We start from the raw sequence: 13,206 nt of genomic DNA on the forward strand, positions 1-13,206 counted from the left end.
CAAGCTCTCACACACGCACGCACACAAAATCAAGCAAACAGGCGGGCAGACAACACGAGAGTTGCTCAGGAGTAAAGCAGATTAATGGGCCACTGGATTAGTGGGCCAAGATGTCACACAAAGACACACACACAGCCCTGCTCTGACTCTCATTTAGAAGGTGGCTCTAAGCTCGGTCCTTACATCTTTCTGGCTTGCTCAGTGCAGGCATCCTTTCTTTGAGAGGAGGTGTGCTAACATCACCCTCTAGTGGCAATGCATTTTCAAATAACCTGTAATACAAACAGATACACGCCTCGACATTAAAACCACCTGACCGTGATAGGTGTCAAAGTAACAACCATAAAAATGTCAGGACCTGATATTTCCACCCAATATATTGGCCAAGGGATCGTCTTTTCTTTGCCGTGCTCTCTCTCACCAAGGCATCCAACATTTCCGCAGCCATCCACGTAAAAATAAAACACGGGTTCTAACAGGGTTCCACTGCCACTGTGGTTCCACTTTTCCAAAATAACAAACAACAACAAAGGAAGCTCAATCTTCAATAGAAAGATAAGCAACAGACAACAAAACGGCCTCTCACGGTTTGGATAAATGTTAGTGTGACTGATGTGTTACAGATTTTATCGTGCAGGCGTAACACATAACTGCAAGATACTAGAGTTTTAAAAAGCCCAGCGCGTTATCTTTCCAGTTATATAGTTTCAAACTATAATATGGAGGCTACTTGTTGTAGGCTGTTTTTACTCTAGTTCGGCTCATAACTAGCTAGCCTTTATGGTGTGGTCTACCTAAACTGCTGACACAACGCATTAATTTGTCCTGTGTGTAAAAGTTCAGGCAATTAAAATGTTTTCATTAAATCGCAAGTTGTTATTTGATGAAGTGAGTAGACTGTAGATGTTATCCAATACATAATGCTATTCAGCTAACTGTGGCAGTACTCACATGTTGGCATTTCAGGCTTCAACTTTCTCACCTCTCATGTATTTTATATTTTTATATTATGAATTATTTCGTTTACTGAATTTATGGGTTTGCATCATGTGTTTGGAACTATATTTTAGATTTGTTGCTTTGCTTGTAGTCCATGTGCTGAAATGTTACGAGAACTTTTTAAGATCCAATGCAACTGTCAGCCACTCGAAACATGTTTAATGCTTAAAATTATATATTCACACCAATTTAAATTTTTTTAAATGTAAAAAAATTTCAGTAGAATTATTTCTTTTGAAATCTATTAATTATAAATGACCAGTCATAGCCCACCTGCAGTACCTTAATGTCCCACTAGGGGCATGAAGCTCACAATTTGAGAACCACTACTCGTGTTTTTTCCCTGCTTATTTTACCCTCTGGGTTTATAAGTGATGAAATGACCCCCTATTTAATGTCAACAGTCAAAACCCGTCAAATACATGTCTCACCTCCAAATTTTTCCATATGATGACATAAAAGGAGCAGCTTTAGTGGTCTAATAAAGCGTGTTTTGTAGCCATTAAATGTCTATGATGCTGGATTTTATTCAGCAAAATGATCCCATCTGCTACAAGAAGAAAAAAAGGCTTTCCAAGTATTTTGTGCAATGCTACTGCTGATATAATGACAAAAACATTTTTCCAGACAAAGAAAGAGGGAGAGGCAGACAGCCTCCAAACAAGTCTTCAATGAACCTTTGTTACCGGAGTGCGCCTGCTGGTGACTAATCTCACAGACAGACACATATACATTGACCCACAAGCAGACATTGTGGGATCACACCCACATCTGACCTCAGCCACACTAATTTATGGTAGCATACCAGCCTCTGAGTGTGATGTCATACCTATGGCTTTCATCCAGGTGTTTCTTTGCTCATCATTGTGTGTTTCCCCTTATAATCCACCACATGACTGTGTTTTTTTTTTATGTTTGTGTGTGGCTGTGCACGGATCTAGTGAACAAATGAGATCATATGATTGGCCAAACAGACACTGAAGACTGCTTTGGTCCTGTTCTCAGTGCATGTGTGGCTTTCACTGTAAAGGAAACTGAAGTTCTTGAGCTTACTTGAGCTTTAGGGATGTTGTTATGCATGTGTCAATATGAAGAGGAAAGCAAAGGGAGAATCATTTAAAAATAATAACCACACTACAGCAAACATGTCTTGTAACACACACGATGAAGACATTATTTAATTGTTTAGCCATCTCATGCACATGCATTCTCTTAGCCAAAAATCAGACATAAAAAAGTTTAAAAATATTCATTACATCTGGATCTGTTAGTATTTAGGGCTTTTCCTGGATAGAAAACAAATGTTTTAGCCTGGGACCCAAAGAGAACCTCCAGCACTGTGATACAGATACAGCACTGTGCAAAAGTCTAGAGCCACCCCTCATTTCTTTATATTTTTACGTCTAAGCAGACATCTAGTAGGCTTTCTTAGAGGTTTTTTTTTTGTTGTTGTTGTTTTTTAAGGTGGATTTGAAGAATAGCTCTCTGGGATTTCTGAAATTATTTCAATTTTTTCCCTTTGGACATTGGATGCTGATTTTTTAGTCCAGTCCGTGTACCTGATCATTTTCAGAGGAATGCTTTTTTGTTTGTTTTTTTGTTATGCCACCAACAATTCAAGATTAACAAAGGTTACTGGCTCAAAGGATAAACTATTTTTGGGCACTTTGTTACTAACACCCCCAAAACACATCATTTGTTCCCATTTCTTTAGTTGATTCTATGAAAAATGCCAATTATTCCACAGTTTGTCAGACATGAAAATTGTATTTTTGCACAAATGAAGGGCTAAAAATTGCCTAAGAGAGTTGAAGAATAAAGGTGGCCATCTGAAGATTACCATTTACAGTGAGTGCACTGCTCATCAGGAAACAACACACTTGTTTGGGACCTTCACGTTCGCTTTCTAGAGAATTTTGAGACACTCTGCATGCCAGTATACTTAAAGACGGTTTCTGATGTTTAAACCAAACAGGTTTTTGTTTCCTTCCTGTAGACATAGCCACATTAGCTGTTCTCCCTGTTTCCAGTCAATCTGGTAATCCAAACCGCTTGCCAGAAACCCCATTTGTATTTAAAACGGCAGAGATGAGTATTATTAGTATTGATTTTCTCATGTAACTATCGACAACATTTGCTTGAACGAAGAGGAAGTGGCGTCTGAAACATATCCCGAGATACCAGAGCAACGAACAACTGGACAAATAAACCCACACAGCAGGAGGTAAGAGGAACCCACCAAGGTGAAGATAAACATCCTGCATATGAAGGTAAAAGAAGATATTTTGGTTGATGTTTAGTAGAAAAAAGGTCACGTTTTCTGCATTTATGCACAAACACAGAAAATGTTCTGTCTTCTCCACCCAGCTTTCTCCTCCTCCCACATCTTTTCTCTCCATCTATATGACAAAGCCCAACAATTACTTCTTTCTCTCTCCCCCCTCTGACTCACTGCAGTGTAATTACACTGTTCGCTCAAACACCACACATACGCACACCAAGTGGGAGAGGGGCAACTGATTCACAATATCTGTGGTTTTAATTGTTATTTTCAACACTTCAGTTACAGCTCAGAGGAAAATTAACGGAATGTGAGAACAGTTATTAGTTTTTCTCGAGTCGTTTTGGTTCAACTGTGCACACACAGGCACACAAATACACACACATACACTCGCATCTCTACGCCAGAGGGAATCACTGCATTTCAGTTCCATTCATCACTAGCTGACATGCTGCACCAGTGACCTGCATGACCGAAGGTACCTCACTCCAAGTGTGTATGTATGTGTGTGTGTGTGAGACTGTCCTTGTGTGTGCATGCCCCAAGGAGGGGCAAGTCATTAACTATGATGTCATTTCCTGCCATTGTAGTAAGTTTCAGCTGCAGCAAGCAAACTACACTTGGAGTGCAGTGCAAACGTAGACATTGAGATTCAGCTCTGTCAATAAACCGGTTCACTTGTACTGTGTAACATACACAATGTTTTTTTATAATGGAGCATCCACACAAGAAATGACTAGTAGCAAACAGACAACATTTGATGTCAATGACATTCAGTTATGTGTAGTAGCCAGCAGCAAAGCAAAGGGGAAGGATCCCGCATTAAACTTCTCTAAATTTTTAGAAGAGCCATTATAAGCAATTACAAATGGCAGTGACGCTGACAGACACAGGAGCAGTCGTTAGCTACATTAGGATATCCACTAGTCACCAACTACTAGCTATAAAGTGACGCACAGCGAGAACATTTTTTAGATGTGGACGGTGCTAAACATTTCTAAAACTCAGTCCAGATGACAATAAAACTGTCCACGGTCTTATGTTGTGGCTCCCTGTTTAAGTGTTGCCATGTCACGATCTGTTCACAGGATGCTTTGCTGAAGAATATGTGACAGCAGTCGTTTTCACACATGACTCCTGGAAAATGTCAAGGCAGGACACTGTTTGAAGCGCTCCTCTCTCACATGTAAGACACAGCAGAAGACAGTTCTCACTACTGAAAATATGCATGTTCTTATTGGGGGCAAAGCTGATTCGATAGAGCACGCAGATAGCAGGGCACTGGACGCCCAATCAGTACCTTGAATGACTATTATGCTTAATTTATGCCACTGCGGTTGTGTACATTGTGTACAAAGATTTAAAAAATAAAATAAAATACAGAACGCCAAGCACAGACTGTGGCTACAGTTGACACTTCATTGTTTTTAACACTCGCCATCATGTGACAATAAACACTCTCTGTAGGTAGACAGGGAGTTCGAGGCTGCCCATGGATGCTTCCACCGCTGCACCCTAATTTCCCCCGATTACCTGCACTACCAAAGAAAACAGCCACATTCAGACACCAGAGAGATGCTATGTTTGGGAGCAGATAGGTTAAATACTATTTAATGATACCTTTGGCTGTTTCGGACATTGGCATTCTCATATCAACCTCTGTCAGAGAATTTGTAGAAAGGTTCAGGGCCACAGTATCTGTTAGCTGTTGGGGCTGATTTTCATAAGAAAATACCCACAGTCTTAAACAGATGGAATAATCCATCAATGGGGGGGCAGGGATAGCTCAGTAGGTAAAGTGGTCGCCCCATGATCGGAAGGTCGGCGGTTCGAATCCACTTAACGGCTACCCTGAGGTACCCCTGAGCAAGGTACCGTCCCTACACACTGCTCCCCGGGCGCCTGCTTAGTGGGCTGCCCACTGCTTCACTGAGTGAATGGGTCAAATGCAGAGAAAAACAAGTAATTTCCCCATGGGGATCAATAAAGTATCCATTATTATTATTAATCAAGGCACTATTCCAACATCTGCTTCCTTAAGATCAGTATTCACAAATTTATTTTAAAAAAAAATTCCTCAACTTCATAGTATTGTGTTTTAATAACTAAAGAAACCCAGAACAATAGGGGAAATAATTAATCTTATAAGCAGACTGATGAGGAAAACATGACCAGAAATCAGTCACATCATAGCCACTAGCCAATAGTTGTTAACAGTGATTATATGAGTGTGTAAATCTGCGCAGGCAGAGGTTTACACGCTCACACTCTGCTAAGACAATACACAAACCCATCCACATGCCTTCACATGTAGGTGGAAGAAGGTGTCATCTGGGCATTATAAGCTTAGCAAACATACATTTTTAACCATGAGAATGTCCACACACTTTTCTCAAACCCAACTTTTTAAGGGACTACAGAGACATTTCTAACTGACAAACCCAAGACAATTATCTGCATTTTCTTGAGCAATCTCAATCACGATCAAAGCAAAAAGCAACCCACAAACAAGGACGCACAACGACACACACATCAACACCAGCTGGAGTCTGAGTGGTTCTCCTGCTTCTGAGAGGAGGAGGGCGTTTTCCTTTGAGCTCCTGAGGGACACAGCATGCTTTAGGATGTACAGTAAGTGCTCTTAGTGTGTGTGTGTGGAGGGGTGTGGGGTCTGCTTCCTGAATGCAGCCAATCCACAAGTAAAGGGAATGACTGTTCTTTTCGTCTCCTGTGCAAACACTCCACACACACACACACTTATTTTCCTTCACAGCTAAAACCACATGCAGGATGCAAGGGAATAAGTTCAGCGAGAAGACAGAAGCTGAATTTACAGATTTGGGACACTTAAACACACACTTTTTCTTCTTTTTTTTTTTTCTCTTTCCTGAGGTGAGCTTGCAAATAGGAATCGTTGATTTGCGCAGGTTGTGTGGAAAAGGAGTTTAGACCTGCCACAGCTGCATATATTTACACAGCAGGTACAATGCAGCCAATCATTGGGAGGAAAACAAGAAAAAAAGAGGGCCACCCTGTCTGCTAGGAAAACAGTACAACTTATTCAAAACGGACCAAACCAAGCAATGAAACAAGCACAGTTGCCAACGCCCCCGTTCTGCTCAGATTACTTCATTAAGTCTTACTGATTCCTCGTGACACAAGCACACTCTCATTCAGGAACTCTGCATACCTCAACATGCACAATGTGTGTCTGCAATGACTGCTATCGCTTATGAGTCGCACCACGTACTGCAATTTAAAAGACGCGAGACCGACAGCTTTGTTACCGTCTTGTCTGCCTGTTTTTGCAGTCGGCCTAGACTAAAACAGATTTTAGTGCAACACAAAGACGGTATGAAGAACCTTTTCAAAACTCAGTACACACCCCACCACAACTAAAAAGAGTGCACAAACCTTGCAGGAGAGGAAAAGACAGTACAGCTCTCTGCAATGTGGTACACTGCTGCTGTAAGGTCTCTGAGTGTAGTCAAGTGTTTCTATAAATACAGGCCTCCTGCACTGCGCCGCAATTTACACACACAGAAACACACACACACCACTGCCACGCCTGTATTAGCCTGCTGTAGACCAGGCTGTAGAAGGTTCAGACCAGAAAAGGTGCAGCCATTTATTGGACTCTGTAAAAGTAAATTCATTCATTTCAATAAAAACAAGAAAAAAACTGAAAGCAGTAACTTTTTAACAGCAGTCAAAGGTATAAATGCTGAGAGCCAACCTAAAGTGCCATATCAAGGAATTTCCCAGAGCCAGAGGAGGTTCAACATGTCAGATATTTTGAGAAAAACAACGTTGTTTTCCACTCGTTTCACATACTGAGTGTAATGACATGTTTCTACTTGAGATAATGGATTTGGTCTTATGATGCCAAATTAGTAGACAGCAGCTAGACTCTATCGCCGCATGGCTCAAGCAAGCATGACTGGAAAGAATTTTAATGTAATCAAATCGGACCGATTTCACATCTGACCCACTCGCGTGTTATCTGCCTCCCAAATATCCACAAAAACTGATTGTGGTAGATACCGATTTCCAGCTTAAGACCACTATTCAAGTGGTTAAGCACTTAGGTCATGGTGAGGGAGCTGAATGAATGCAGCTGGAGTCTAAGTGAATACAAGCCCACTGGGTGGATAAGCTGCTTGGCAAAGAGGTCTCATTCACAATCAAACCTGAGGAAAATTTATTTAACAGCCAATTGCAGATGATATTATGAACTAAATGTGCATCTGACAAGCTTTAAAACTATGCTGTTGCGGTGTAGGAGGTAGTGCCTGAAGGATGTCGTCCCGGCAACGACTTTTATCTCATCAGAAGAGCCATTATTCAAATACCAGGAATGCACAATGTGAATAAGTAAATCAGTTTGTCAGTAAAAGAGGACAGAAATGAATTTAAAGAATCAAAATATTCAATAATTAAGAAATAAAACAAAAGTATTTGTAATGTAACTGCAATTTAGAGCCCTGGATCTTATTAGTACACAATTCAGAGCTTCAGATTGAAAAATATTCATATGCAGGACTGCACGCTTATTAGTATACTGTTGGTTTAAAGCTTGAGTGGCCTCAGGATACTTTAATTCATTAGCATTTTCTTGCATGTGAAATATGAAGGATTGGCAAGCTCAGCACTGCAGCTCTTTCACACTTGGGAACATAAAGAACGGAGTATGCTGCTTTTGAGGGGATTCACTTGCATTTGACAGTTTGTCCAACTTTACACTGACTGCTTATGCCCCTATTATATATACACATAGCGTCCATATATAATGACTGTTCATAACATAGGGACAAAATTAATCTTCGTGAATTTTCCATGGATTTAACTGGTTATTTCTTCATGAACTCTCTGAGAAGTCCCCAGAAGCCCAAAAAAGGTTACAAGTCAATACAATGCTCTCAAATATCTTATTTTCTCTGATTAACAACCATCAAAACTATCACTTTTCCATTTAAAGCTACATAAAGTTAAAAGAAAACGAGGAAATCCCATATGTAAGATAAAAATAAGACAACTTGGCACTTAGATTGAGGGGAAAGCCTGAAACTGTTTATCAAAAAAATGTCATTCAGTAAAGTAATCAATGAATGGCTGTATATTCCTGCATAGCTCTTGGCCTTCTGCCCCTGTTATGCTGCATTAGCTTATTGGTTAAAAGGGGAAAAACGAATTGCAGTCGTGTCACATCAGATCTTAAATCTTATAAAAAAACGTGTGGCCAATAAACACTGAGAAAAACTTACTATTATGAATTTCTCCACTCTTACAGGAGGAAACGAAACATAAGTGCTCTTTTAAGGTGGAAAGTATGTGAGTTCAGTTAAGTTCGGTCAATCAAGGTAAAGCAGCAGCTGAATCCGGGAGAATGAGGACAAACAAATGCGTAAAGTACTTCTGGAGATAAATGTAGGTTAATCCGGTTCAACTATTTACCGTAACTTACACTCTACATTCACTCCATGTGACCGAGGCGACGAGTTTGGTGGCAGTAGGTCACATTTATTTTCCAACTTAGCGAAAGGTAAACTATGTCCTAGTTACGGTGCCCTAAAGCTAAGCTAACTTATCCGGTACTTCCCAAATAATAAGTGAGTAAATTAGTCCAAATACTTGGGGCAGGGAAACAGCTAGCGCCAGCCAGAACTGAACAGTAACCCAACTGCATCTCCCGTAATATCTTTTAGCTGTTGAAATAATCCCCCCAAAACACAACATCACTCACGCTGACTTGTTCCAGGTGACGTCCGAGAGGTTTGAGTTGATTTTACCGGCGACAGAAGCTGTGCAGGGTCGGTAAATATTCCGTTATTTTCACTTGTAGAGCTGGAAGGACTTTCAGATAGCGGTTTTTTTTTTCGCTCCTGACCGTTTCCCCCTTCTCGCTCTCCCTCTCGTCGCCTGTTCCTGCTTCCCCTCTCCACATCCAGCATTCCAATATGGCTGCTTCTGGGAGAGAAAAAGAGAAAGAGGGGGGAGAGTGAGAGGAGGAAAAGCCTGCCCGCAGGCACACAAAACACAAACCAGCAACTCATGAATGAATGAATGTGTAGATACTTAAAATCTTACAAATGTAGCCGCTTTGTTGTATCCAGGTTTAGAACATTTAGCGCGTCCCTTAACTTAATTGCGTAGTAACTCGTAGTAACAATGTAACAAATTCCACTTTGGATGTCCTACACTTAAAAAACTGTACTAATGACAAAAACATCAGAATGTAAATGTAAATGTTAATAAGCCCCTATGAAAGCAGAAGTTTTGGCAGTTTGTTGGTCTGTGTGTATAAACTATCAGCATTGATATTATAGAAGCGACTATTGGCGCTCATCAGTCTGGGAAGGGTTATAACGCCATTTGAAGTCAACAACTTTCCGTCACAGACAGATGATGACCTGATCCAAGATCAGTATAAGATAACATCAATATAAACATCAAAGTAAATAACATCAATATTGAGTTGTGAGTTTAGCGCAGGTACTCTTCTAAAGTCCATGAAAATAATGCAGTTGAAAATTAGTACAGCACATCCCCTTTAAGGTAGCAAATGTCATTATCATTATAAAGAATGGGCCCTTCCACATGTACATGCATTTGTGCTAATGTAGATAGCCAGTAGATAAGGTTCCCTAAACAGCACCCACTTTACATAATAATGCAGTATTTCCACAGACACCTCAAAACCAACAACTAACTCCTGTGAAAGAATGCCAAGCAGGGTATTTGAGACCATTTGTTTGAGAAAGACAAACAACAACAACAACAAAAAACCCTTGGTGCAGGAATACAAGAACAATATAAACCAGACTAGTCAGCCCCCCTTTAAACTCCGAGACTAGAGACTTTTGTAAACTGTGACTTACAGTGAAATCTACAGCTGATGTGGAGGAATCTGGAGCCTTTTTTTCCTCGGAGATCTGGGCTATAATCCCGGTGCCCACCTTGCCTCTGCAATAGGTGTTGGCTGTTGACTGTATACGCATGTGTCTGTTTGGCAAATAATACAGTGTCAGGGCCTGCTGATTCATTAATCAAACCTAACAAGGTTTGGCCCATTAGTCTTTCTTATACCAGTACTTCACTAATGAATTTACAGTGTGCGTCTTGCTTTTATACACAGGGTCACACACGACATCTGCTGGTCAGTGATTGTTATTACACTTTATTTTGGATTTTATATAGGTTTTAAATTTCAGTACAGTATATTTAGCTTTAATTGATATTTCATGTCTGGATATCAAATGCATTATTATTATATGTTTTATGTTCTCTCGCTTGTGGTTTACAGTGACTTCTGGATCTGATAGGGGAAACAGTTGTTGTTTCTATGGCCATAAAAGGGAATCTATGATTGAAAGGTGGTCCAATACGGACGATTCACGTAAAATAAACCACGGAGCTCTAAAGTGGAATGAATAGAGGTTCTGGTAATTCCATATAATAGTAAGCGCTCTTTATGTATGCAAGTAATTCAGAAAGCTTCTTGTTATGTGAAATGAACGACCGACGAGGTGGCACATTGAGAAAAAATACGCAAGGTATTTACACACCTGAGCCTTGTTTCATTTTTGCTTTGCTAAATGTAGAATTTGTACTTTGCTCATATGAAAGCCGTCTCTCCGCCGTTACTGATTTACAGTGTGTGATAATATTTGCTTCAAAAGCGTGTGCCGTGACCCGGATTCGAACCGGGGTTGCTGCGGCCACAACGCAGAGTACTAACTACTATACGATCACGGCTGGCCACCCAAGACGGTTGATTGTAGGAATGGTGTGACATATAGTGAGGCATCGTCACCCCGACATTAAAAAGAAGTTTAGGAGTCGTTTTACACCCTTCAAACTGAAGTGTGCGGTTTAGGGTCCAGATGAACAGAATCAACTTTTGAAGAGTTTCGGGTGGAAGTTCATTAGTGTGTAACTTGCTTTCATGGTCCAATGGATTGTAAACGTGTTTTGGTTTGTGATTTATCTTTTCTTTCTTTATTTCTATTATGAATTTAACAAAGATGTTCCTTAAATTTCCTCAAGAAAACGCCTATTGATTATGGATAAAATGCCGTGACCCGGATTCGAACCGGGGTTGCTGCGGCCACAACGCAGAGTACTAACCACTATACGATCACGGCGCGCCACCTCTGAAGGTAACGAGTAACTGTCACCGCAGTGTTCAGAACCTGAAACTTTATTTCTGGAACGCATCTTGACGTATCTCACTGCTTTGTCATCTCGAATCTCTACAAGTTTGGCTCAAAACTTTGTTGCCATGTGTCATTGCTACAGAAAGTTCTGTAGCTGTAAAGATAAATTCACGTTTGCAAGTTCAGTGGTAAAACAAACAAACAAACAAACAAACAAAACCCAACAATAAATATTTTTTTGACAAGCAGGTGATTGCATGGCATACAACGATGCAGGTCTGTTGCTCTGTCTCGAGTTTGGGGTGTGTTAGCATACGTGCGTCATGGATAACAACCACAAGACTGTTTCCAATAATTACCTTTATCTCTCCGGTGGGCTCACCGGTCAGACTCACAGGCCCTTTCGCCGTTTTAAGTTCTGCTTTCATTTTCAGTTTCTGTTTTTTACAGATAAATAGCGACTCTTTGACACGAAGGAAAAGCATCGTCAATGAGCAAGTGAGAAAGTTGGGACTTCACTGTCAAGGTTTACATTCACATATATCTAACACAATTGCCTAAATGCTTAGATAAATGGTGGATTTAATTTTTAAAATAGCATTCAAAATGCCACGTGGCCTCACAATTGGAGTCAAGTACTGGTCTAAGATACGTGATGAAGAGGCCTCTTCTACATGAAAATGGGGAGGAGATCAGTGCAGCCCAGTTCCTCTGTTAGATGGTCATGTCTATACTTGGGTCATAATGAATGCACTTGCCTGGAAAGCACTTTGTGTGGACTTCTGTGGTTTTAAATGTGCTTAAAAAAATTGGACCTTTCAGCACTACCTACTTATGCCACCAGAGTGCTCCAGACACACATTATGGAAATCACTATTCCTACACTGTAAGAAAAATCCATAAAAGTACAGTAATCTACTGTATAAATGTGAAGGAATTTTCCGTATTAGTCATTTACAGGTGTTTTTCTGTATTTCTCAACTATTCCAATGCACTGTGGGAAAAAGAACCCCAAAAGGAGGGAAAATTAAGAGCAAGAGCAGCAATTAGACTTGTTTCAGGCTTCATCTAGATTTTGGACTCTGGAGTTGGAGAAACTGCCTTCAAATTTCTGTGGTAAGTATTAAAACTAATGTTTTCTTTTATTAAAATAATGTTTTTCAAAATACTCTGCGTTTTTATTTAGAAAGAATTTTTAATTTATTTGTTAGCTGGTTTCTGCTGTCTCCAGACAAGTCAAGAATAATTGGCTGACTCATTTTTAAAAAAATTATTATTTAGGTTTAACATGACTCAAGCTTTCCATTTTAGTTAATGTTAAAATAATTTTTACTGTGACACCACCTTTTTTGCCCTTCAGTGGCTGGACCAGTTTTCATAAATATTATAGTTAGCTGTCTGCGTCTCTCTGGGTATCCGATTGTTAAGTGATGACATGACGAATCCTACTTCCGGGCCTAAAGTAGTCTGGTTTAATATGGCTTTTGTGTTGTTAACATGTTTAATGTTTTGTATTTTCTTCTATTTAATCTCAAAAAGCTTCTAAAACAGTCAGGGATCACTGTTGACCTCCCTCGGCTTTTATTACTGCTAATCATTTATTTAAGCTCAGTTTTTAAAACCTTAGGATGTAACTACAGCCCAGCCCATGCAGCAGTATATGAATGACTAACCTCGTATTGTGGATGGATTATCTCAGTTGTTCTCCTGGCTGAAGTTTGGTCCTTTTACAGCATCCTGCCATGCGATTACATTTGTTCCTGACCACCG

At 40.1% G+C, this 13,206-nt stretch overlaps 1 protein-coding gene across 8 annotated transcripts in view; it reads right to left on the minus strand.

Moving 5' to 3' along the window:
- ptk2aa (protein tyrosine kinase 2aa) overlaps positions 1-9,247 on the minus strand; it is a 64,617-nt gene extending 55,370 nt beyond the window's left edge. For 5 of the 8 annotated variants that reach the window (XM_080862647.1, XM_080862650.1, XM_080862648.1 and 2 more), the window contains exon 1: positions 9,024-9,247. In XM_080862647.1, the coding sequence (XP_080718773.1) occupies positions 9,024-9,231 (208 nt within the window). In that variant the 5' untranslated portion in view covers positions 9,232-9,247. The remainder of the gene's footprint in view (positions 1-9,023) is intronic. The other 3 variants (XM_080862654.1, XM_080862653.1, XM_080862652.1) reach the window with 1 other exon arrangement.
- Positions 9,248-13,206: the final 3,959 nt, after the last annotated feature.

The sequence above is a fragment of the Rhamphochromis sp. 'chilingali' genome (genome assembly GCF_963969265.1).
Source record: "Rhamphochromis sp. 'chilingali' genome assembly, chromosome: 17".
NCBI classification, from domain to species: Eukaryota; Metazoa; Chordata; class Actinopteri; order Cichliformes; family Cichlidae; genus Rhamphochromis; species Rhamphochromis sp. 'chilingali'.